Source organism: Rana temporaria, chromosome 3 (assembly GCF_905171775.1).
Source record: "Rana temporaria chromosome 3, aRanTem1.1, whole genome shotgun sequence".
Taxonomy (NCBI): domain Eukaryota; kingdom Metazoa; phylum Chordata; class Amphibia; order Anura; family Ranidae; genus Rana; species Rana temporaria.
Window position 1 is genome coordinate 301,340,057 of NC_053491.1, and position 23,354 is coordinate 301,363,410.

Genomic DNA, 23,354 nt, shown 5'->3' on the forward strand with positions numbered 1-23,354 from the left:
GGGGAATCGGTGTATGTGTCTGTGATTTTTTTTAATATGCAGCATGGCGGGCGGAGGGGGGTAAATGCACTGCCACTTGTCATAGTAACTTATGTATTAACCACTTGACAACTGGGCACTTAAACCCCCTTAATAACCAGACCAATTTTCAGCGCTCTCACATTTTGAATGATAATTACTCAGTCATACAACACTGTACCCAAATTAAATGTTTGTCCTTTTTTTCACACAAACGGAGATTTCTTTTGGTGGTATTTAATCACTGTTGTTTTTTTTTTGCGCTATAAAAAACAAATTCTGTAAAAAAAAAAAAAAAAAAAAAAAAAAAATGTCTTTGTTTCTGTTATAAAATTTAGCAAATTTGTAATTTTTCTTCATAAATGTTATACTGCTACATATCTTAGGTACAAATAAGTACAAATTGGTGCATATTATTTGGTCTTTGAAAGTTATAGAGTCCACAAGCTATGGTGCCAATATCTGAAAATTGATCACACCTGAAGTACTGACGGCTGATCTAATTTCTTGAGACCCTAACATGCCAGAAATATACAAATACCCCCCAAATGACCCCTTTTTGGAAAGACATTCCAAGGTATTTAGAAAGAGGCATGGTGAGTTTTTTGAAGTTGTCATTTTTTTCCCACAATTCTTTGCAAAATCAAGATTTTTTTTCTTTCTTTTTTTCCCCACAAAATTGTCATATTGGCAGATTATATCTCACACACAGCATATGCATACCACAAAATACACCCCAAAACACATTCTGCTATTACTCCAGAGTATGGCGATACCACATGTGTGAGACTTTTACACAGCTTGGCGACATAGAGAGACCCAACATGCAGGGAGCACCTTCAGGTGTTTTAGAGCACCCAGGCCAATTCTGACATTTCTCTTCTACATTAAAAAATCATCATTTATTTGCTCGAAAATTACACAGAACCCCAAAACATTATATATTTTTTTTAGCAAAGACCCTAGAGCATACAATGGTGGTCGTTGCAACTTTTTATCACGCACAATATTTGCGCAGCAATTTCTCGAATACTTTTTTTTGGGAAATAAAACTGTTTTTTGTGCTTTAAAAAAAAAGTTTAAGACCTGCAATGGTTATGGTACTGCGGCCTTCTATCCATCCCTCAATCGCCGAGCTTAAAGGGTCACTAAAGGAAAAAAATTTTTTTGCTGAAATTACTGTTTACAGGGTATAGAGACATAGGGCCAGATTCACAAAGCACTTACACTGGCGTATCTAGAGATGCGCGGCGTACTTGTAAAAATGCGCCGTGCCCTCAAAACGAGATACGCCTGAAAACCATTTTTTTCCGACCGACGTAAAATGATTACACCGGCGCATCTTGGGGCGCAAAATACGCTAGGCGCACCATTGTTTTGCTATTCAAATATGCAAATGAGGGAATTACGGCGATCCACAAAAGTACGTTTGTGCGGCGCAGGCTACGCCCTGTGCGCATCAGCTGAATGTCCGGTCTAAAGTTACACCTTATAAAAGCAGAGTTAACTTTGCACCAGACGTGTGCAGGTCAGCTAAAGCAATACCATTATGGACGAGCTGAGCACACACACTTGCAGGACAACAATCTGTATGCCAACATGCCAGGGGCATCCATGCTCCTAGCTATACTAGTGACTTTAGAGGCACGCAGAAGGAGGAGGGCACAGGAGAGGAAATACCGCACACGCCTAGATGTCTTTGGCATGCCTGCTTCTGAGGTGTATCGCACCTTCAGATTCAGCCCTGAAGCCATCATGGAATTAACCACAACCCTGAAAGATGACCTCACCAGCCCAACACAACGCTCACATGCACTGGAGCCACTGGTCAAGGTCATAGCAACACTCCATTTCCTTGCCACTGGCTCTTTTCAGCGCACAAGAGGATTGTGGCAGGGATGGCACAATCCTCCATTAGCAGATGTGTGCACCAGGTTGTCCCTGCAATCCTCAGATGCATGGCCAACCAAATCATAAAACCCACCCAGGAGGACCTGCGGATGAAGACAATGACAGATTTCTACAGAATTGCCAGATTCCCATGCACCGTGGGGGCCATTGATTGCACACATGTGGCACTACAGCCCCCCCCCCCCCGTGAGACAGAGCACATATACCGCAATCGGAAGCATTGGCATTCCATCAATGTACAGGTGATAGCCGATGCCCAATACCTCATATGGCATGTCCGTGCCAAACACCCAGGATCCAGCCATAACAGCTACATATACCGTCAAAGCCACATCCCAAGAGAATTTGAACAGAATGTGTATGGGGACAGCTGGCTGGTTGGTAAGTGACATGGGTGTCAGGCATGACTGTCCCCCCCCCATGATGCAGACATCACGAGGGGCACATACATGACTAACATCCTCCTGTCTTTTCCCTTCCAGGTGACTCTGCATATGCACTTGAGCCCCATCTCATGACTCCATTCCGGAACCCCCAAACCCCAGGAGAGGAAAACTACAATGCTGCACACATACGTACCCGTGCAGTGGTTTGAACGCAACTTTGGCCTCCTGAAGTCCCGTTTCCGATGCCTGGATAAGTCTGGGGGTACCCTGTTGTATTCCCCAAACTTTGTGTGCCAGATCATCGGTGCATGTTGCATTCTGCACAACTTCGCCATGAGAAGGGGCCTGGAGATTGACCTACGTGATGACCTGACCCCCGAACCACACAATCCCCCCCTGACCGAGGGTACCCCGTCTTCTGAGGGAAGAGCAGCCAGGAGACGCCTCGCAGAAGGCATCTTTGCACAGTAAACACACACATTAATCATGGCACAATGAGAATGCATGCACACCACTGTGATCCCTAGCACACACACCCCACATCCACATCGAATTGGATAAGACCAAAGTACACCGCATGGTACTAGGGAGCAGCAACGCCCCGCCAAGGCTCCAATTATGTCACTGTACATTCATACACCATTCACATGGACCTGGGATCACTTCTCTCTGGTCCTGGGGAACCCTACTCCACCACAAATGAGGGTGACACCCCTTTTTCAGCAGGAATGTCACCCCCACATTCATACATCATTCACAAACATAAAACAAATCATAAACACAGTAAAAACAAAAAAAGCACTGAAAACAAAAATGCACAAAAAATTTACGGCAGCGTGACCCACGCCTGGGCCGGCCACGGCCCCGGCCACTCAGGGGAGACTCATGGGGGGAATCAGGGGAAGGAGGAGCCTTCCCTGGTCTCTGCCCACCTGCTGGCCTGCCCTCCAAGGCCACGGCTATCCTGTTAAGGCCCACAGTGAGGGCTGCCGTATTGGCCTGGACAGCCTGGGTATTGTTCTGGACAGCCTGGGTCAGAACATGCACCTCCTGACCCACGCCTGCTGTTGCAGTCTGCAGTTCATTAAAACAGTTAATAAAAAGGCCAAGGAGTTGCAGCTCATTTCAGTCACTGAGTCCTTAATAGAGGACAGGCTGTCCTCCATCTGTGCCAAAGTCTGGCTGACCTCACCCAGATGGCGGGTCTGGTCCCTCCGCAGATTGGCCGGCAGAAAGTCGGCCACCCCCCTGGTCTTCTGGGTGGCCTTCCTGCCTCCAGTGGTACCCGTGCAGTGGTGGAACGCACCTTTGGCCTCCTGAAGTCCCGTTTCCGATGCCTGGATAAGTCTGGGGGTACCCTGTTGTATTCCCCAAACTTTGTGTGCCAGATCATCGGTGCATGTTGCATTCTGCACAACTTCGCCATGAGAAGGGGCCTGGAGATTGACCTACGTGATGACCTGACCCCCGAACCACACAATCCCCCCCTGACCGAGGGTACCCCGTCTTCTGAGGGAAGAGCAGCCAGGAGACGCCTCGCAGAAGGCATCTTTGCACAGTAAACACACACATTAATCATGGCACAATGAGAATGCATGCACACCACTGTGATCCCTAGCACACACACCCCACATCCACATCGAATTGGATAAGACCAAAGTACACCGCATGGTACTAGGGAGCAGCATCGCCCCGCCAAGGCTCCAATTGTGTCACTGTACATTCATACACCATTCACATGGACCTGGGATCACTTCTCTCTGGTCCTGGGGAACCCTACTCCACCACAAATGAGGGTGACACCCCTTTTTCAGCAGGAATGTCACCCCCACATTCATACATCATTCACAAACATAAAACAAATCATAAACACAGTAAAAACAAAAACAAAAAAAGCACTGAAAACAAAAATGCACAAAAAATTTACGGCAGCGTGACCCACGCCTGGGCCGGCCACGGCCCCGGCCACTCAGGGGAGACTCATGGGGGGGAATCAGGGGAAGGAGGAGCCTTCCCTGGTCTCTGCCCACCTGCTGGCCTGCCCTCCAAGGCCACGGCTATCCTGTTAAGGCCCACAGTGAGGGCTGCCGTATTGGCCTGGACAGCCTGGGTATTGTTCTGGACAGCCTGGGTCAGAACATGCACCTCCTGACCCACGCCTGCTGTTGCAGTCTGCAGTTCATTAAAACAGTTGATAAAAGGCCAAGGAGTTGCAGCTCATTTCAGTCACTGAGTCCTTAATAGAGGACAGGCTGTCCTCCATCTGTGCCAAAGTCTGGCTGACCTCACCCAGATGGCGGGTCTGGTCCCTCCGCAGATTGGCCGGCAGAAAGTCGGCCACCCCCCTGGTCTTCTGGGTGGCCTTCCTGCCTCCAGTTGAGGCTTGTGGCCTGGGAGGAGGGGAGCCCTGTTGGGGGAGGAGTGGGAGGGGCTACCACTGATGGTGGCCTGACTGCCTCCAGTTGAGGCCTGTGGCCTGGGAGCCCCCTGGGAGGGGAGCCCTGTTGGGGGAGGGGCTACCCCTGATGGTGGCCTGACTGCTGCCAGCCCCAGGGGGAGACTCCTCCAAAAGGAGAAGTATCTCACTGGTATGTCAACCTGATCCTCCTCAAACTCCTCCCCCTCATGAGGTGAGTTGTGGACAATCTCCTCCCCTGAGAACTCCAGCCTTGCCTGGGGAAGTTCAGCAGCCTGATGTCCGGGGGTTGGTGCAGACTGGCCTGTTGGCCCAGCACCCTCCTGGCCATCTGTGGATGACCCAAAACATACACAGGTTGGAGGATCCACACACTTGGCACATATTTCCTTCCCCCCACACATGCTACTCGCCAGATGGAAAAAATAAATAAATAAACGTACCTGTCCTCACGGCCTCCTCGGAGCCAAAGCCAGGCAGGCCCACCACTTGCCTGTTGAAGCACCGGGCCACTGCCCACTCCTCAGTCAGCCTGATGGTGCAAGGTGGTCCCCCGCCAGTGCCCTTGGAATGGCCTGTAAGCTTGGCTAGCTTATCACAGACCAGGCGGCGGAGGTCATTGATCTTTTTTGAGATCCCACTGACGGTCCTCGTCTCCCCCCCCCCCAACGCATTGATCTCATCAGTAATCTCCTGGAGGATCTGCTTCTTCCTGGCCGGGGTGATGTCCCGGCTCTCAGGGCCATGCAAATATCACCCATGACGGGAAATGGCCCTAGCAAGGGTTTGCTTCTCCCGGAAAGAGAAGTTTAGCTTTCTCTTTTTTGGTGCCATATCACCACCAAACAGTCAGCACCAACCAGACACAAAAACACACAGCAAAAAACAAACACAAAAATCAAACAAAACAAACAAACAGCTAATACAATCTCCGATCTCACTCTCCGAAAAATCTTTGCTACAACACTCCTACACAAACCAACAAACAGCCACAGACAACAGAAAAAAAGCACCTCGCTTCAGGAAAGGAAACACAGGGATGTACTTTTGCAATGGAAGGGCGTTTGTTTGGGCCTATTTAAGCACAGGGCGTATCTCACTAAGTATGCTTGGCCTAGTTCCTATCTCACTGATTGCGCCGGGGCCGAGTTATGCGCATACGCAGAGAGGCTATGAACAGAGTCAGCACCATTGTGCATGCGCATGCCAGCCGGCCCTTCATTTGCATGGGGTCACGGCTCATTTCAATGAAGCACGCCCACTTCCTTCCCACTTTCAACTACCCCGCCTTGCGCCTCGGAATTTACGTTACGCTGGCGCAAATTTGGGCGCAAATACTCTGTGGATACGGTACTTACGTCACAAAATTTAGCCGGCGTAACGTAACAGATGCGTTACGCCGATCTAAATATGCACCGCTCTACGTGAATCTGGCCCATAATAGTTAACTGATTTCTTTTAAAAATGAATAAAAATAGATAAAAATCAATCATATAATGTGCCTGCAGTTTAGTTTCGTTTTTGCTGTTGTTTTCTGGTTCTCTGATGTACAGAGCCAGAGAGCCAATAGAGGGCAGTGATGGATTGTAAAACGAAACTGGATTGGTGCTGAGGAGTTTTAAACACACAGTAATCGCACCTCCTTAATTAGTGACCACAGTGAGAAATCTCCCAGTACTGTGGTTATCAGGAAACGGACAACCAAGAAGTGTCCAGAACAGAGAGGAATTACAGCAACATCAAAGCAAAAACGAACAATGAGGACATGAAACCAGGACTGCAGTAAGGTAAAGGAAGCTATGTAGCTAAATTTTTTTTTCCTTAGTGACCCTTTAAGTGATTATCGCTACCATAGGAGGTAGAGGTATAGTGGAGATGAGAACAGTTTCCAGGATGATTCTTCCCAATGGTTAGAATATTCCCCCAAACATAAGCCAAGACTTCATGAAGGGTGTACCAGGCATAGAACAACTTTATTGAGAAGGCAGGCTCTTATATACACCAAAAAGAATACTTGCAGTAATCGGATGGGCAATGACACACTCCACCCACAACATCATACAATGGGTACTAACAAGCCTCCAATACACATCTTTTAGGAGACAGACATTATGTCTCTGAGATAATCTACATGAGTTAATTACTAATCATTTAGGTGACAAAAGATGAGCTCTTCTCACCTGATACACAATACACATTTATCATCAATCGAAATTCACACAATACAGTGTCAATTAGCACCACACCATGAAAGGTTCCTGAGAGCCAGACTAAGGTTCATTTACATGACCGAAGCAGATGGCATTACCACAGCAAGCTTTTATAGTACACCCGCCCTCTCTCTGGGAGATATTGAGATCAGTTAAGGAATAAACCGATTATCTCCAGACAGAGAGCACGCAATTTTCCCGAAAGTTGAAACACCCCTTTCCACACAAGGTATCCCTACCATTACATATCCCCTGATAGCCCCGATCTGGGGGACCAACATATCAAAATTTCACCCAGATCGGTTCAGGGGTTCTTAAAAAACAAACCGAACCTATGAGAAAATACAGAATAAAGTCAATGTTTTTGCATAATGTGAAAGATGAAGTTACGCCGAGTAAATAGATACCTAACATGTCACCCTTCAAAATTCCACACGCTCGTAGAATGGCGACAAACTTCGCTACTTAAAAATCCCTATAGGTGATGCTTTAAATATTTTTACTGGTTACATGTTTTTAGTTGGAGAGGAGGTCTAGGGCTAAAATTATTACTCTCGCTCTAATGTTTGCAGCGATACCTCACATGTGTGGTTTGAACACCGTTTTCATTTGTGGGCAGGACCTACGTATGCATTTGCTTCTGTATGCAAGCACACGGGGACAGGGGTGCTTTATTTTAGTTTGACACGTTTTTCCCCAAAAATAAATTGTTTTGATTACTTTTATTCCTATTACAAGGAATGTAAACATCCCTTTTAATAGGAATATGGCATGACAGGTCCTCTTTACAGTGAGATATGGGGGTCAATAAGACCCCCACATTCTCACCTCTAGGCTGGGAAGTAAATAAAAAAAACACGATCCTGGCTTTGAACGTAGCGGTGAGTCGGTAGAAGCACCGGAGAGCGACGGGAGGGGGGCGCCCCTCTCGCCTCCCGTAAGAATGATCAAGAGGTGGAACAGCCGCTATGATCATTCTTATGGTGTAGAGAATCGCTGGCCGGAAATGCTGATATCTGAATGATGCCTGTAGCTGCAGGCATCACTCAGATACCCCCGCACAAAGTCAGGGATGTCATATGACGGCCGGTGGGCGGGAAGTGGTTAAAACACATTTTTTTTTTTTTGTATTTTCCAGGTATTGCAGAGTATTTTCCGGGTATTGCAGAGTATTTTCCAGGTATTGGCAGGGTATTGGCAGGGATGGCTGGATTTGTGACTGCAATTTTCACAGATCCAGCCCACAGCTCTGCTGCTGCCATCTGATCGCTCCCCGATCGATATAGAGAGGGGAGGGAGAAACCGGCGTCATCACATGACACTGGTTTGTTTACAAGTGATAGCTCTGTCATTTGATGGAGCGATCACGTGGTAAACAGCTGCTATCAGCAGATATTTACCGTGATCCGTGATGCGCCGGGTCCTCTGGACCCTGCGGCCATGGACACTCTTGTGTGCACGCCCCAGGGGGCACGCGGGAGTGCGATTCTGAGAGGACATCCATAGACGTCCTCCCAGAGTTAACGAACTGCCCTGTAGACATCTTTTGTCTATGGGCGGGTCGTTAAGTGGTTAATGTACTGCCACTGGTCATAGTAACTGATGTATTAATGTACTGCCACTGAGCACGATCACTGATAAATGAATTTTCTGGTCACGGTCACTGATGAATGAATTTACTGGTCACAGAATAAAAAAGCCATTTATACTTACAGTGGAATGTTTTTTTACTCATGTTTTTTTTTGCACAATTGCGTATAGTTTATATACTGTTTTTGTGTGTGTTTGCAAAAATTAATTTTTGGCCCAGTCCAGCCCTGCAGCAGAGTAATTTAAAATTACAATGCAATACTGTTCACATCAAAAAGTCTCAGCCTGAGGCCTTGTACACACGATCAAACATGTCCGATGAAAATGGCCTGCGGACCGTTTTCATCGAACATGTCTGCTAGCAGATTTTGGTCTAATGTGTGTACACACCATCAAAAAAAAAAAAAACACGGTGACATGGAGGCGACGATGACGCGGCGAAATGCGCGACCTAGGAAGTTCAATGCTTCCACGCATGCGTCGAATCACTTCGACGCATGCGAGGGATTTTGGCACCGCGGACTTGTCCGATGAGTCGTACTAATCACCGGACATGTCCGACGGACAGGCTTCCAGCGGACATGTTTCTTAGCATGCTACGAAACATGTGTCCGCTGGAAACCTGTCCGCTAGGCCGGAAAACTGTCCGGTCGGCCCTACACACGGTCGGACATGTCCGTGGACCAGTTTCAGTGGACATGTTTGGTCGTGTGTACGAGGCCTGACACTATGTGTTTCAAATCAAGCCAGATAATGAAAGTGAAATCCCCTCACCTTTACAGCTTGAGGATACTTTCCCTTCTGTCAACTTTCTAGTGCCTGTTCCAGCATCTCACCTCTGTATATTGATGCATTTTTAGAAAGCATAGCCGGGAATTCAGCCAAAACATTGTAGCTACATTATAAATCAAGTTAAACAATGCAGACAATTGCATTCTAATTTACATTCAAAGATTATAACCATTCCAGTGATTATGAACTCTGTCTGAACCAAGCAAAATCACACTTTCCTAATTTTCTCAAAAAATCCACATCAAATTTGGAGACCTAAAAGAGAATTTTTGTTTTCTATAAATGTTCATTTATTCACTGCTTCATCACAGCTGTTCCAAACAGGATTGTTGTCCTGACAATCCAGGAGGATTTAAGAAAACACCATGAAAAAGTTAACATTCAAGAAATAAGTGTGCTATTGAAAAGAGCTGGGTGACTAGCTTGGTACCCATAATTCCCAACCTTCAAACTTAAAGCTGAAGTTCATCCAAAAATGAAAAAAATAACTAACTAATATTTACAGCTTTAATCATATCACTTACCAGTAATGAAGTATGGCCAACATTGTACAGGCAACCATTGCAGTGCCATATGTTCAAGACAAGTAAGGGTAATGTCGTTAGGATTTCTCCAAGATCCAGGTGACTGAACAACATGGCACATCCTTCATTAATACAGGTAAGCTGTAGTGTTTTTTTTTTTTTTTTTTTTTAAGATCCGCTTTGAGCCCTGGTTCACATTGGTGCATTTTTGACATGCAATTTGACATGTCAAATTGCATGTCAAATCGGTGGCATTTGGCGGCAATGGCACTGTCCTAATCGGTGCACATCTGCGGCGCTGCACCTGTAGAAACCTGCACAGATGTCTCTGTAATCCCGGCTGAAATCTGGACTGACAAGCAGGACTGACAAGCGGGAATGAAAAATTGTGCAAAATTCAGCTGAACTTCATTCCCGCAGCCCAGTGTAAACCTGGGCTGAAGCAAATTTGTGGTGTGAAAATTTTAAAATAAACTAAATCGCTGAAGAAGGCTGCAAGTCCCACTTCCCCCTCCTACTAGCCAGATTGTTTTGGTCTCATCTTTTAAATATCTGGGGATTCATGTCTCTTCTAGGTTATCCGTTTATGCTACTTTGAATATAGATATATGTATATAATGGAAAAAGAATTGTTGGGTTTAAATTACCTATCTCTGTTGTTGGTAGGGTAAATGTTTATAAAAACGGTCTGGATGCCCCAATTACTATATGTCCTCCATATTACTACAATATGGTTACCCCAAAAAATGTTTTAGGAAAATTGATTCTCTGTTTAGAGATCTCATCTGGAAAGATGGACGGCCTAGGATCAAATGGGAGGTGCTAAAACTCCCAAAGGATAGTGAATGGTTAGCGGTTCCTAACATCAAATTATATTTTTTGTCCTCTCAGGCTCAGAATTTTACTGGATGGGGAGAATTGGCATTGCAGGACCCCATACAAAGGGTGTTGCTATCCCAATTACCACAAGATCCACTGGTCTCTTTATTGGAGGCCAAACTTTATTTTTATTTTTTTACTTTACAACAATTCCCCACCCTTTTTGCTGATCCACAAGACCTTGAAAGGTATTCAAATAGTAGTAAGCTATTTAGGTTTTTCTCAATGCATGCCCATATTGGAAAACCCTAGCTATCCAGAATTGGCTAAATTAGATGGATTTAGCCATTCAAAGCAGACAGGTGTAAAGTATCTGTCAGTTATATGACAAGAATAGGCTGCTTCCTTATCAGACACTCATTGATCAATAATTTAACCTTTCACATAAGTTCTTTTACCAATATCTGCAACTTTGTCATGCTATACTAATACAGTCTCACCAATCCCCACTAGTGTATAACCCTTTCACCATCCTTGGTATGGTAGCTCCTCCAAATGTTACTAAAACAGGTCTAATTGGAGATATACACTCATCTGCCACTTTATTAGGTTCACCTGTACCGGGTTGGACCCCCTTTTGCCTTCAGAACTGCCCTAATTCTTCATGGCATAGATCCAACAAGGTGTTGGAAACATTCCTCAGATTTTGGTACATATTGACATAACATCACTCAGTTGCTGCATATTCATGATGCAAATCTCCCTTTTCATATCCCAAAGGAGCTCTATTGGGTAGAGATCTGGTGACGCTGAAGTCCATTGAAGTACAGTGAACTCATGTTCAAGAAACCAGTTTAAGATGATTTAAAGGGGTTGTAAAGGTACATTGTTTCCCCTCTACATGGCTTCCTTTACCGTAGTGCAGTCCTCCTTCGATTTTGCTTTTAAATGTCCTTATTTCTTCTGAGAAATCCTCACTTCCTGTTCTTCTGTCTGTAACTCCACACAGTAATGCAAGGCTTACCCCCCGGTGTGGAGAAAGCCTCTTGAGGGGGGAGGGGGCGAGCAGAAGGGTCAGGACGCCCACTAACACACAGCTCCTTTCTCTTTTTCTCTTTATCTAAATAGTAGATAGCATCCTGACCCTCCTGATCGCCCCCTCCCCCCCTCAAGAGGCTTTCTCCACACCAGGGAGAAAGTGCTGCATTACTGTGTGTAGTTACAGACAGAAGAACAGGAAGTGAGGATTTCTCAGAAGAAATGAGGACATTTAAAAGCAAAATCGAAGGATGAGGTAAGTGAAGGAGGACTGCACTAAGGTAAAGGAAGCCATTTGGGGATTTTTTTTTTACCTTTACAACCCCTTTAAGCTTTGTGACATGGTGCAGTATCCTGCTGAAAGTAGCAATTAGAAGATGGGTACACTGTAGTCACAAAGGGATGGACATGGTCAGCAACAATACTCCAGGCAGGCTGTGGCATTTAAACAATCCTCAATTGGTACCAAAATGCCCAAATGTGCCAAGAAAATACCCCCCACACCATTACACCACCACCTGAACCGTTGATACCCGTCAGAAAGCATTCATGCTTTCATGTTGTTTATGCCAAATTCTGACCCTACCAACTAAATTTCACAGCTGAAATTGAGACTCACCAGACCAGGCAATGTTTTTCCAATCTTCTATTGTCCAATTTTGGTGAGCCTGTGGGAATTGTAGCCTCATTCACGTTCAGAGATGGTACTCTGCATACCTTGGTTGCAGGGCCGGTACAAGGCAGGGGCGGGAGGGGCGAGTGCCCAGGGCGCTACCATTTTGTACAGGAGGGGGGGCGCAGTTCTGACACACAAGTGGCCGCCAGACCAGTACACTTGTGTGTGTCATAGACAGCGCGGGCACTATACAAATGGTGTGCTGACTGGCTGCCGAGTGCGCCTCCGTGCTCCCGAGTGCTGTCCGTCCTCCCACGTTTGCTCTCCCGGCCGGGTTAACACAAGCGGCCACACTGACAGAGGAGGAAAACAGCTGTGGCCTGTGTAGTGAGAGCCGACTCGTCCTGCTTCTCCCTCTGTCAGGAGCTGCAGGATCGGAGTGGCTGACGCTGACCTGTGACAGGGAGTGAGGCAGAGGCAGAGCGGTCATCTGTGCTTCCCCGTCCCGTCACCCCCCCTCAGACTTCTATAGCACAGCACAGAGTGAAGTGTTCTGGCTGTATGCTACGGATCTGAGAGCGCGCCGCACACACATTCCAGAAAGATGCAGGCAGTGTCACGGTGAAGATGAGAACTATGAGAAGGAGGGGGAGGAATTTGTGAAAAGAGGTGAGAACTCTTTAAAGGGAGGATTACAATGGTGTCTGTGGATGGACTTTGGGGGGGTGGGGTTGAATACAGAGGTGGCTATGGAAGGGGGGGGGGTGTATACAGAGGTGGCTATGGAAGTAGGGGGGGTGTATACAGAGGTGGCTATGGAAGGGGGGTACACAGAGGTGGCTATGGAGGAGGGGTATACAGAGGTGGCTATGAAAGGGGGGTATACAGAGGTGGCTATGAAGGAGGGGTATACAGAGGTGGCTATGGAAGGGGGGTATACAGAGGTTGCTATGGAAGGGGGGTATACAGAGGTGGCTATGGAAGGGGGGTATACAGAGGTTGCTGTGGAAAGGGGGTACACAGAGGTTGCTGTGGAAAGGGGGGTATACAGAGGTGGCTATGAAAGGGGGGTATACAGAGGTGGCTATGAAGGAGGGGTATACAGAGGTGGCTATGAAAGGGGGGTATACAGAGGTTGCTATGGAAGGGGGGTATACAGAGGTGGCTATGAAAGGGGGGTATACAGAGGTGGCTATGGAAGGGGGGTATACAGAGGTTGCCGTGGAAGGGGGGGGTATACAGAGGTTGCTATGGAAGGGGGGTATACAGAGGTGGCTATGGAAAAAGGGTATACAGAGGTTGCTATGGAGGAGGGGTATACAGAGGTGGCTATGGAAGGGGGGCATACATAGGTTGCTGTGGAAGGGGGGGTATACAGAGGTGGCTATGGAAGGGGGTTATACAGAGGTTGCTATGGAAGGGGGGTATACAGAGGTTGCTATGGAGGAGGGGTATACAGAGGTGGCTATGGAAGGGGGGCATACAGAGGTTGCTGTGGAGGAGGGGTATACAGAGCTGGCTCTGGAAGGGGGGTATACAGATGTTGCTATGGAAAGGGGGTATACAGAGGTGGCTATGGAAGGGGGGTATACAGAGGTTGCTGTGGAAGGGGGGTACATAGAGGTTGCTATGGAAGGGGGATACACAGAAGTGGCTATAGAAGGGGGGTATACAGAGGTTGCTGTGGAAGGGGGGGTATACAGAGGTGGCTATGGAAGGGGGTATACAGAGGTTGCTATAAAGGAGGGGTATACAGAACTGACTCTGGAAGGGGGGTATACAGAGGTTGCTATGGAAAGGGGGTATACAGAGGTGGCTATGGAAGGGGGGTATACAGAGGTTGCTGTGGAAGGGGGGTACACAGAGGTTGCTATGGAAGGGGGGTACACAGAGGTGGCTATAGAAGGGGGGTATACAGAGGTTGCTGTGGAAGGGGGGGTATACAGAGGTTGCTATGAAAGGGGGGGTATACAGAGGTGGCTGTGGACAGGGGGGGATACAGAGGTGGACATTGGGTACAGAGGTGGACAGGGGTGGATACAGAGGTGGCCGTGGACATGGGGTACAGAGGTGGACAGGGGGGGATACAGAGGTGGCAGTGGACGGGGGGTACAGAGGTGGACGTGGAGAGGGGGGATACAGAGGTCACAGTGGACGGGGGGTACAGAGGTGGACGTGGACAGAGGGTTACACAGTGTGTACATTTTTTGGGATGTTGGGGCAAAATTGCATGGGGGCCCCAGGAAAATGGTTGCCCAGGGTCCAAACAATATTAAAGACAGCCCTGGGTGGGTTGTTAGCAGGCATACGAGTATCATTATCCTATGCCGGGCATCAATAAATGGAAATTCTGTGTGGGGGATATGTAAAGGGGCAATACTGTGTGTGTGGGGGGGGGGGGGGGTCATGTAAAGGGCGAAATACTGTGTGTGGGATGATAATTTAATTTGTATTGTCTTAAGTTTATTCTTGTTCTGAAACGACGTTGACTCTTTCTTAAAAACGGGGGGGGGGGGCGCAGTTTGCCATCTTCGCCCTGGGCACCAAATGGCCTTGTCCCAGCACTGTTTGGTTGTAACAAGTGATTATTTAACCCCTTACATACTGGGCCTATTCTGGCACTCCTCTCCTACATGTAAAAATCATAATTATTTTGCTAGAAAATTACTCAGAACCCACAAACATATATTTTTATTTTTAGCAGAAACGCTAGGGAATAAAATAGCGGTTATTGCAACTTTTTATGTCGCACAGTAATTGCGCAACAATTTTTCAAACACTTTTTTTTGGGGGGGGGGGGGGGGCATTTTTTTTCCTATGAATTAAAAAAATAAATAATGAAACAGTAAAGTTAGCCCAATTTGTTTGTATAATGTGAAATGTGATGTTACCCCGAGTAAATTGATACCTAACATGTCATGCTTTAAAATTGCGCACACTTGTGGAATGACGTCAAACTTTGGTACAAAGTTTAAATTTTTGTTGCAGGTTACCAGTTTAGAGTTACAGAGAAGGTCTAGTGCTTGAATTTTTGCTCTCGCTCTAACGCACGCAGCGATACCTCACATGTGTGATTTGAACGCTGTTTACATATGTAGGTGCAACTTACATGTGCATTTGATTCTGTGCACGAGCACACAGGGATGGAGGCGCTTTATTTATTGTTTCATTTACTTGAATTTCATTTTTACACTTTCTCTTTTTATTTTTATTTTTTATTTTTTTGATCACCTTTATTCCTATTAGAATATAAACACCCCTTGTAATAGGAATGGTGCGTGCCAGGTCCTCTTTATGGAGAGATGTGGGGGTCTATAAAACGATTGACGTACCAGCACATGTGATGCCCAATAAATGTAAAAAAGTATGGTTTCCTCGTCTACTTTAGTAGATTCTTCCTCTAGACCATCTCCATCACTCTCCACTTGATTTAAAGTCACAGGCCCAGATTCACGTAGGAGAGCACATCTTTGTGCGGGCGTAACGTATCCTATTTACGTTACGCCTCCGCAACTTTTACAGGCAAGTGCCGTATTCACAAAGCAAAGTTGCGGCGGCGTAGCGTAAATAGGCCGGCGTAAGCCTGCCTAATTCAAATGTGGAAGATGTGGGCATGTGTTATGTAAATTAAATGTGACCCCTCGTAAATGACGCTTCTTACGAACGGTGCATGCGTTGTTCGTGAAAGTATCCCAGTGCGCATGCTCCAAATTAACCCGCAAAAAGCCAATGCTTTCGATGTGAACGTAAATGACGCCCAGCCCTATTCGCGAACGACTTGCGCAAACGACGTAAAACGTGAAAAATTTTACGCTGTTCCGACGTCTATACCTAAATTGGTACGCCTCATCGAGCAGGGGTAACTTTACGCCGGAAAAAGCATTACGTAAACGGCGTATCTATACTGCGACGGCCGGGCGTACGATTGTGAATCTGCGTATCTAGCTGATTTACATATTACTAGGTGTAAATCAGCGTACACGCCCCTAGCGGCCAGTGTAAATATGCAGTTAAGATACGACGGCGTAGGAGACTTACGCTGGTCGTATCTTATACAAATTCTGGCGTATCTGAATCAGGCGCCAAGATACGACGCCTCAGAATCAGAGATACGACGGCGTATCTGGAGATACGCCGCCGTATCTCCTACGTGAATCTGGGCCACATAGTCTCAATTTGCATAGTGGTTTGAGATTATTTAAAAACTGAGATTTTTATCTGAAGTTTTTTTTATCTTTTGAAATGACGTGCTACTAGGGTGTAATGTCAGGAGAAAGATCAAAACTCATCTCTTTTGATATCAAAGGAGACAGGAACAACAAGCGCCCAGGGGCAATTTAGTTTGCATGTGCCGCGCTATATAAGTTTTCATTCATTCATTCAATGTATTGTATGTACTAGTAATTGTTCCCTTATAGGACATACCAAGTGTGATGGTGCTGCTAAGTGGCTTGTGTTGATGTAATTTTTAATGTTTTTTTTTTATTTAGATTTGTTTTTGTTTGTTTTTCATTGTTTTGTATGTTATTACACTTTTAATAAATACCCGTTTATAAACAAAAAGGCTGCAAGTATATCTTTATTTTTTAAATACTTGGGAACCCAAAAGCTCAGGGAATTCAGTCTGTAACTGCCAGGTCCATTGCCCATTGCCCATACTGTATTTCTTTTAACCCAGCCTTTATCAACTTATGTTTAACATAAAAGAACCCTTAAAATAACTTTCCATTCTCAGGGAGGCCCGGTAATTAATACTGTTTCTACAGCTCACAGTACATTTTCGTTATGGTAACTGGAAAGAATGGGCCTGATTCCCAAAAGAGATACGCAGGCGGAACTGCTGTTCAGTCTGTGCCTAACTTTGGAAACGATCCTCAAAAGGCTTTTTCCAAAGTTAGGCAGAAAATCTGACATGTGTAAGACACTTACACGGTCAGATCTTAGGATGCAGTACCGCATCCGCCGCTGGGGGCATTTCTCATTGAAATGCAGCTTTGAGTATGCAAATGAGGACTTAAGCAGATCCACAACGCTTTTCATCATTGTGATTTCTGCGTAAGTTCCGATTTGCTTGCGCAAAACTAGGGCTGGTTTTACAATGTGGAAAATTAGTCACACCTTGTAAAGGCCCATTCAAGCGACGGCATTTGGTATGCATTCCTGAGGGAGAACTCCACGGCAATTTGTAAATTCAAAACCGGCATGGGTTCCCCCCCCAGGAGCATACCAGGCCCTTAGGTCTGGTATGGGTTGTAAGGAGACCCCCCCTATGCCGAAAATTCGACGTAGGGGGTCCCCCTACAATCCATACCAGACCTGTATCCAAAGCACGCTACCCGGCCGGTCAGGAATGGGAGTGGGGACGAGCGAGCGCCCCCCCCCTCCTGAGCCGTGCCAGGCCGCATGCCCTCAACACGGGGGGGTTGGGTGCTCTGGGGCAGGGGGCGCACTGCGGGCCCCCCCACCCCAGAGCACCCTGTCCCCATGTTGATGAGGACAGGACCTCTTCCCGACAACCCTTGCCGTTGGTTGTCGGGGTCTGCAGGCGGGGGGCTTATCGGAATCTTGGAGTCCCCTCAAATAAGGGGGCCCCCAGATACCGGCCCCCCACCCTAAGTGAATGGATATGGGGTACATCGTACCCCTACCCATTCACCTGGAGGCAAAAAGTTAAAGTTATTAAACACACAACACATAAATAATTTATTAGTCTGCTCCGGAGGCCCCCCCTGTCTTCTTTATTAGCTCTAATACCAGGGGGGGCTTCTTCTTCCGCTCTCCGGGGGTCTTCTCCGCTCTCCGGGGGGGGCTTCTTCTTCCACTCTCCGGGGGGGGTCTTCTCCGCTCTCCGGGGGTCTTCTTCTATCTTCGCCGCTCTCCGCGGTAGGTACCCACGTGGTGGGTGCACGTGGGTAGGCACCCACCACGTGGGTACCTGCCGGAGCATGATGGGACGGTGATGCCTATATAAATGGGATGCAAGGCACGCTTCCATCATTGCAGTGACAAGAGGCGACGAGTCAACATCGGAAGAGGGGAGAAGAACAGAAGAGAAGAAGGTGACGTCACAGAAGACCGCGCTGGCTGCCTGCTAGTAATTGAGCTAACACACGAAGATAGCAGGCAGCCAGCGCTGAAGGAGAAGGCACCGGACAGCTGCAGAAGAACCGGGGTTCGCCGAGTCAACAGCGGAGAGCGGCAAAGATAGAAGAAGACCCCCGGAGAGCGGAGAAGACCCCCCCCCGGAGAGCGGAAGAAGAAGCCCCCCCCCGGAGAGCGGAGAAGACCCCCGGAGAGCGGAAGAAGAAGCCCCCCCTGGTATTAGAGCTAATAAAGAAGACAGGGGGGGCCTCCGGAGCAGACTAATAAATTATTTTAAAAACCCTTGTGTTGTGTGTTTAATAACTTTAACTTTTTGCCTCCAGGTGAATGGGTAGGGGTACGATGTACCCCATATCCATTCACTTAGGGTGGGGGGCCGGTATCTGGGGGCCCCTTATTTGAGGGGACTCCCAGATTCCGATAAGCCCCCCGCCAGCAGACCCCGACAACCAACGTCAAGGGTTGTCGGGAAGAGGTCCTGTCCTCATCAACATGGGGACAGGGTGCTCTGGGGTGGGGGGGCCTGCAGTGCGCCCCCCTGCCCCAGAGCACCCAACCCCCCGATGTTGAGGGCATGCGGCCTGGCACGGCTCAGGAGGGGGGGGGCGCTCGCTCGTCCCCACTCCCATTCCTGACCGGCCGGGTAGCGTGCTTTGGATACGGGTCTGGTATGGATTGTATAGGGACCCCCTACGTCGATTTTTCGGCGTAGGGGGGGTCTCCTTACAACCCATACCAGACCTAAGGGCCTGGTATGCTCCTGGGGGGGGGAACCCATGCCGTTTTTTTCTTTGAAAATTGGCATGGAGTTCTCCCTCTCAGGAATGCATGCTGAGCGACGCTGTCATTTTTTTTTATAATTATTTGTTTTCCCGGCGCGTATATTTTTTTTCACCCGTCGCAACTTTAGTGTCCCGTCGCAATCCACAAAGCCTGGCGTCAATTACGTTTGCGCGCTGCACGTCGGGAAAATTACGTCACACGCATGCGCAGTACGGCCGGCGCGGGAGCGCGCCTCATTTAAATTTTAAACGCCCCCCAGAGAGGAGGACCGCCTTGCGACGGAGGCACTTAAGTTACACAGCGTGTAATTTCTAGGTAAGTGCTTTGTGGATCAGGCACTTAGGTAGAAATTTTAAGTCAGTGTAACTTAACTGCTGAAAGTTAAGTTAGGCAGCTTTTTGGGGAATTTGGCCCAATGCTCCTTACATTTGTGATCATTAAGAAGAATCCCCCATTACAGATGGCTAAAGAAAAATAAATTGTGTCAGTTGGTACTTATCTAAAAGGCAGAAAATGCTGTCGCTTAGGAACCTCTAGCAACCTCTGGAGGAAATTTGGGGTTCCACCAAAAAAGTGCAAATATCACCTTATCCAAACCCCATTTGGCTATACTGTGAGTAAGCTTGTCTCACTCACTTTCTTAACCACTTCAATACAGGGCTCACATATTGAATGACTACATGCAACACCTGTACCCAAACAACATTTTTATCATTTTTTTTTCACACAAATATAACTTTATTTTGGTGGTACTTAATCAGCACTGGGTTTTTAATTTTTTGCTATATGAAAAAGTTTTTTTTTTTTTTTTGGTTCTGTTATAACATTTTACAAATACGTAAAAAAAATGTATACTGCTTCATATCTTTGTTAAAAAAAAAAATATGAAATTGGCCTCCCTGCGTCATTCTCTATTATCCTCCCCTCCCTTCGGCGCCTCTCCCCCGCCGTACACGCCTGGCTTTACGCGTGCGTGGCCAGCAGACCCTGCCCTTTCTCTCCACCCTCCTCCCCCTACAGCCGGCCGGTTGCACGCTCCCTCCTCCCCTACAGTGGTTGATATATGACGTCACTGCACTGCTGATCTCCGCTTCGTTGACAGCGCGGCGCCGGCTGCCCACAGTGCCTGGTGGAAGGGATAGGCAGGAGAGGAGGGTGGCGCGTGAAAGTGGTCCGGCTTCTCCGTTGACAAGAACCGTGACGATAAAAGGAATCAACCCGTGAGGAGGCTTCCTGCCACCCTTCGTGCCCAGCCCTTTAGCTCATGTTTTTTTTTTTTTTTTATAGACTTGTTTTTCTTCATTGTGGTTTGTTCTTGTATGTCAGGGGCCTCTCCCCCCCCCTACCTTTCCTCACCCGGCACACATCGCCCTTCCAAAGACCTTCCTGAGGAGGAGCGGCCATTACCCGCCACCGCGCTGTGCGCTCCGGATGAATCCTCCGGTGGAATGACCCTTTCTTGAATGATTCCCAAGTTTTCTTTGGAACCCTGCCTTTGGTGAATAGGTTTCCTACAATTGAAGCGACTCTGTGACTGTATGCTTTACAGATTTGGGGTTCCCTAGGATTTTTAAACTCCTGAAGCTCTCCTATATAAAATCAACAGACTTTCCAATCATCGTTCTGTCACAGAGGCAACGAGATGAGCTAAATCGAGCAATAGCAGATTATCTTCGTTCCAATGGCTACGAAGAAGCTTACTCTGTTTTTAGAAAGGAAGCAGAGTTGGATATGAATGAAGAAATTAATAAAAAGTATGCTGGCCTACTGGAAAAGAAATGGACATCAGTTATCAGATTACAGAAGAAGGGTATGGAATTAGAATCAAAACTGAATGAAGCAAAAGAAGAGTTTACTTCTGGGGGACCTATAGGACAGAAGAGGGACCCCAAAGAATGGATACCATGTCCTCCCGAAAAATATGTACTTCGTGGTCACAGGAGTCCGGTCACTCGTGTAATTTTCCATCCAGTCTTTAGTGTTATGGTGACTGCTTCAGAGGATGCAAAGGGACACACAGACTCTGTGCAGGATATCTCATTTGATCACTCTGGCAAGATGCTGGCTTCCTGCTCAGCTGACATGACCATAAAGCTATGGGATTTTCAAGGATTTGAGTGCATTAGGACCATGCATGGTCATGATCACAATGTTTCTTCAGTAGCTATAATGCCTAATGGAGATCATATAGTGTCAGCCTCAAGGGATAAAACCATTAAGATGTGGGAGGTTCATACTGGGTATTGTGTGGACGTTCACAGGGCACAGAGAATAGGTGTGAATGGTGAGGCCAAATCAAGATGGTACCCTAATCGCAAGTTGTTCTAATGATCAGACAGTCTGTGTTAGGGTGGTAGCAACAAAAGAATGCAAAGCAGAGCTTAGAGAACATGAGCATGTTGTAGAGTGTATTTCCTTGGCCCCCGAAAGCTCTTATACTACTATATTGCATGCAACAGGATCAGCGACTAAGAGTGGTAAGCCTGGACCATTTTTGCTCTCCGGTTCCAGAGATAAGACTATTAAGATGTGGGATATCAGTACTGGCATGTGCCTAATGACACTTGTTGGCCATGATAACTGGGTACGTGGCATCCTGTTTCATCCAGGTGGGAAGTTTATATTGAGCTGTGCTGATGATAAAACCCTACGTATTTGGGACTATAAGAACAAGCGCTGCATGAAAACCTTGAATGTGCATGAACACTTTGTTACCTCTTTGGATTTCCACAAGACTGCACCTTACGTGGTCACTGGAAGCGTAGATCAAACAGGAAGTGTGGGAGTGCCGATGATTTGAACTCGCAGATAATAAAGGCACAGATCAATCCGCGCTACTCCCAAAAAGTACAATTGAAATAATGTTGAATATAAATAGTGATAAAAAATAAAAAGTGAAGTGCTGCACTCAAAAATATAGGAACCTAATATTGGGCTCCAGAAGACATATAGAAACAAAAAATACAAGTGCGCTACTATCATAGCATCAAAGCAATAGTTGACCAATGTGCATAGTGAATGGAATGCATAAAAAAAAAAAAAAAAAAAGGTTGGTGAAAATAAATGAAAATATAAATACAAATAAAAAAGTCTGTGTGACAGATAACCACAAGTGTTGTAAAGCAGTAGGTGCAATAAGTCCTATCGCAAAGCAGCTGATTTTCAAAATTTTATACTCTTCATAAACACTTGTTCCTATGGCGATATCAGCAGGCAGGTAATTTAAATCCCAAAAAATATAGGATGGCCGCTTACCAGAACGTTGTACCCTCAAGGGGTTATTGGGCACTCAGAGGGCTGTAATTCCGTGGATCCCGGGAAGTACTCCAATGCTGTGTCTCAGCTCCCTTCTTGGACCTTCAGGATTGGAAGATATGCCGTTCCGTGTGCTTAAACGAATTCTTTATGCTCAAACAATGAGTGGGATTAGAAGGAAAGGATAAAGGACTTCATGGTGCAGTAGGTTTAATAAAGAATTTTATTTTCTTCAGTATGACACTGACAGATGGTAAAACAAATTCACCCTGCACACACGGATCCTCATGAATCAAAAGATAGGATGTCAGCGTGTGTAACAGCTGACGGCTGCGATGCAGTCCGGACAGCTGATGAGCGTAGTGACGTTGAATGCTAGGCTCCGCCGGACGCGGCGTTTCATCCAAACGGGCTTCAGCGGGGAAAGGAGGCGTAGTATCAGACGTCACTCACCTCACTCATTATATACACTAGCAGGCAGAGTATCACCTGGATACTCTGCCTTATTTTTTGTTTATAGATGATTTGAACTCACCTTGGTTCCCATCGCCTCTTTCCTCTCCTCTGGATGCTCTCAGATACCATGGTTACCCATCTGTTAAATACCTATTGTCCTTTCATGTAAATTATTCTGGATGTAGATTGAGCTTATTAAATGTTACACAAAAAGTATTCATGCATGGTGAATCCAAATTGTATACTGTAAATTTACATATGTTGTCTAGAAGTACCATAGGTTTAAGAACATGGGCAGGCATTGGTCACTTCAGACCTAACAGGCAAGAACTAGGTAATTCTGGGGTGTCCTGAGGAATCATGCCTGTCGCTTTTTGTCTTCGGTTGTGGTTTCCTGGATCAGTTGGCTCACTTCAGAAGCACATTTTTGTGGGGTTT

At 46.7% G+C, this 23,354-nt stretch overlaps 2 protein-coding genes across 3 annotated transcripts in view; one reads left to right on the forward strand and one right to left on the reverse strand.

Moving 5' to 3' along the window:
* LOC120930266 (E3 ubiquitin-protein ligase Jade-2-like) overlaps window positions 1-23,354 on the reverse strand; it is a 1,253,604-nt gene that overhangs the window by 299,637 nt on the left and 930,613 nt on the right. The window lies entirely within an intron of this gene.
* Window positions 20,537-21,933, forward strand: LOC120930267 (lissencephaly-1 homolog). The gene has a single exon (XM_040341493.1). It carries the CDS (start codon window positions 20,937-20,939, stop codon window positions 21,531-21,533), a length of 597 nt encoding a protein of 198 aa, XP_040197427.1. The 5' UTR covers window positions 20,537-20,936; the 3' UTR covers window positions 21,534-21,933.